Source organism: Galeopterus variegatus, unplaced genomic scaffold (genome assembly GCF_000696425.1).
Source record: "Galeopterus variegatus unplaced genomic scaffold, G_variegatus-3.0.2 Scaffold9989, whole genome shotgun sequence".
Classification (NCBI taxonomy): domain Eukaryota; kingdom Metazoa; phylum Chordata; class Mammalia; order Dermoptera; family Cynocephalidae; genus Galeopterus; species Galeopterus variegatus.
In genome coordinates, this window is record NW_007736100.1 from 58,112 (window position 1) to 59,697 (window position 1,586).

Here is a 1,586-nt window from a genome sequence, read left to right on the forward strand (position 1 = left end):
AGGAGAGGAAGAGAGACACCTTTTTGAATATTTTAATATATATTTGACTTTTGGAAGCATGTCAATCTTCTACATATTCAAAAAATAAAATAAACAAGAAAGGAAAAAATTAAATGATTGGCATTATTATTAACACTAACCTAGTTCACTTTTTAGTTTTCATGTAACCTTGAAAAATGCAGCATAAAATCTCTTCATTTTTCAGAGGCAGTCAAATAACAGAGAAACAGAATAATTTTTTTTAATGTTCACAAAGGAAATTAGCCAAAGAATTTATGACATTCTCCCTCAATTTCCAATTCAGGACACAATCCACCAGATAACCAGAGTTTAACTGTGAACTCAACCTAACAGAAAAGGGGGGAGGAGAGAGAAAGGAAGAGGGAGGTAAAAGGGAAGGGAGGGGGAGGGGAGAGAACGGGGAGGGACAGAAGGGAAATTTGAGGCCCCCCATCACTACAGGAGGTACTTCTGTGAGAAGGAGAACCAGTCTTGAGGAGAGGACCATGTGCCTCTAAGCCCCCACATCACAACAACAACTGCAGTTCCAAGTATGAGATATTGCAAAACTGGCCAGAGAGATGAGATCAGGGAGATGAGATCAGTGCTTAGGGAAATTACCCCTCAGGTGACTGACCTCCAACATTCCCCATTAATATCAACAAGTAGAACCATTCTTCCACTAGAGGCAGCCAGTCCAGAGGATGAGAGGAGCCACATATAATCTCCAGTTGTGGAGTGAGCTGGTTTAGATGAAACTGAGGTTTAGCCAAACCTTCAGCTCTGCTCCCATGGAAAAATAACGGAGATAATGAGAACCTAGAGAGAAGGTTGTCTGTGACTCTCCTGCTTGGGGTCTCCTGCGAGGTTTCCTTGCTCATCTTAAACCAGCCGTGCAGTGCGGGAGAACTTTCAGTGGTTTGTCCTCCAAAGCATCCTAGTGTATCAGGTCTAATTTCCTCTCTGACAGCAGAAAAGGACTGTAATGTTTGTTGTTGACACAGTAATTCAATATTCCAGTGTAGTCATCTAAGTTTGAGACGTTTCATTACGATAGCTGAGAAAGGCGATAACATGGTTTTCTCCAAAAGTTTATAGGGAAATAAAAGTCTCACCTTTAAGTTAATAGTTTAATGACTAGCTCCTGAGTTTTGGAAAGTAACAGTATTATCAGAATTATCAGACACTTCTGAAAACTGAAATACAGAAGAAGTCAAGAAGCTGTTAGGATAATGACCCCTGAACTGCTATTTACAAAGGGCCAGATAAGATACCTACTTTACTGGGTCATGAATTTTCTATGGAATAACTGTGAATGTAAAAGCTTCAGAATTTATCATTAAAAAGATGAAATTACTATGTATGGGAACACAGAATTTTAGTGTTCTAAACATAATTTGACTTGGTTTACCTCAAGTGTCAAATCACATGTAAATAGAAGTAAAATCAGCTCTTTCTGACTACATCAAGCACTTTGTCTTGAAACAGAGTAAGGCTAGGCCTGTGAACCAAACTGACTCCATTTTTCCCTGCAGAAGACACTTTGTTACTTTTCCACTCCTCAGTCATGAGACCCCTCAGGGCAA

The 1,586-nt window shown here is 39.6% G+C and overlaps 1 protein-coding gene across 1 annotated transcript in view; it reads right to left on the reverse strand.

Annotated features, from left to right (window-relative positions):
* Positions 1 to 881, reverse strand: part of LOC103609719 (CD109 antigen-like) — a 33,722-nt gene extending 32,841 nt beyond the window's left edge. The window contains exon 1 of the mRNA XM_008594011.1: positions 638 to 881. Coding sequence (XP_008592233.1) covers positions 638 to 881 — 244 coding nt within the window. The remainder of the gene's footprint in view (positions 1 to 637) is intronic.
* Between the last annotated feature and the right edge of the window lie 705 nt (positions 882 to 1,586).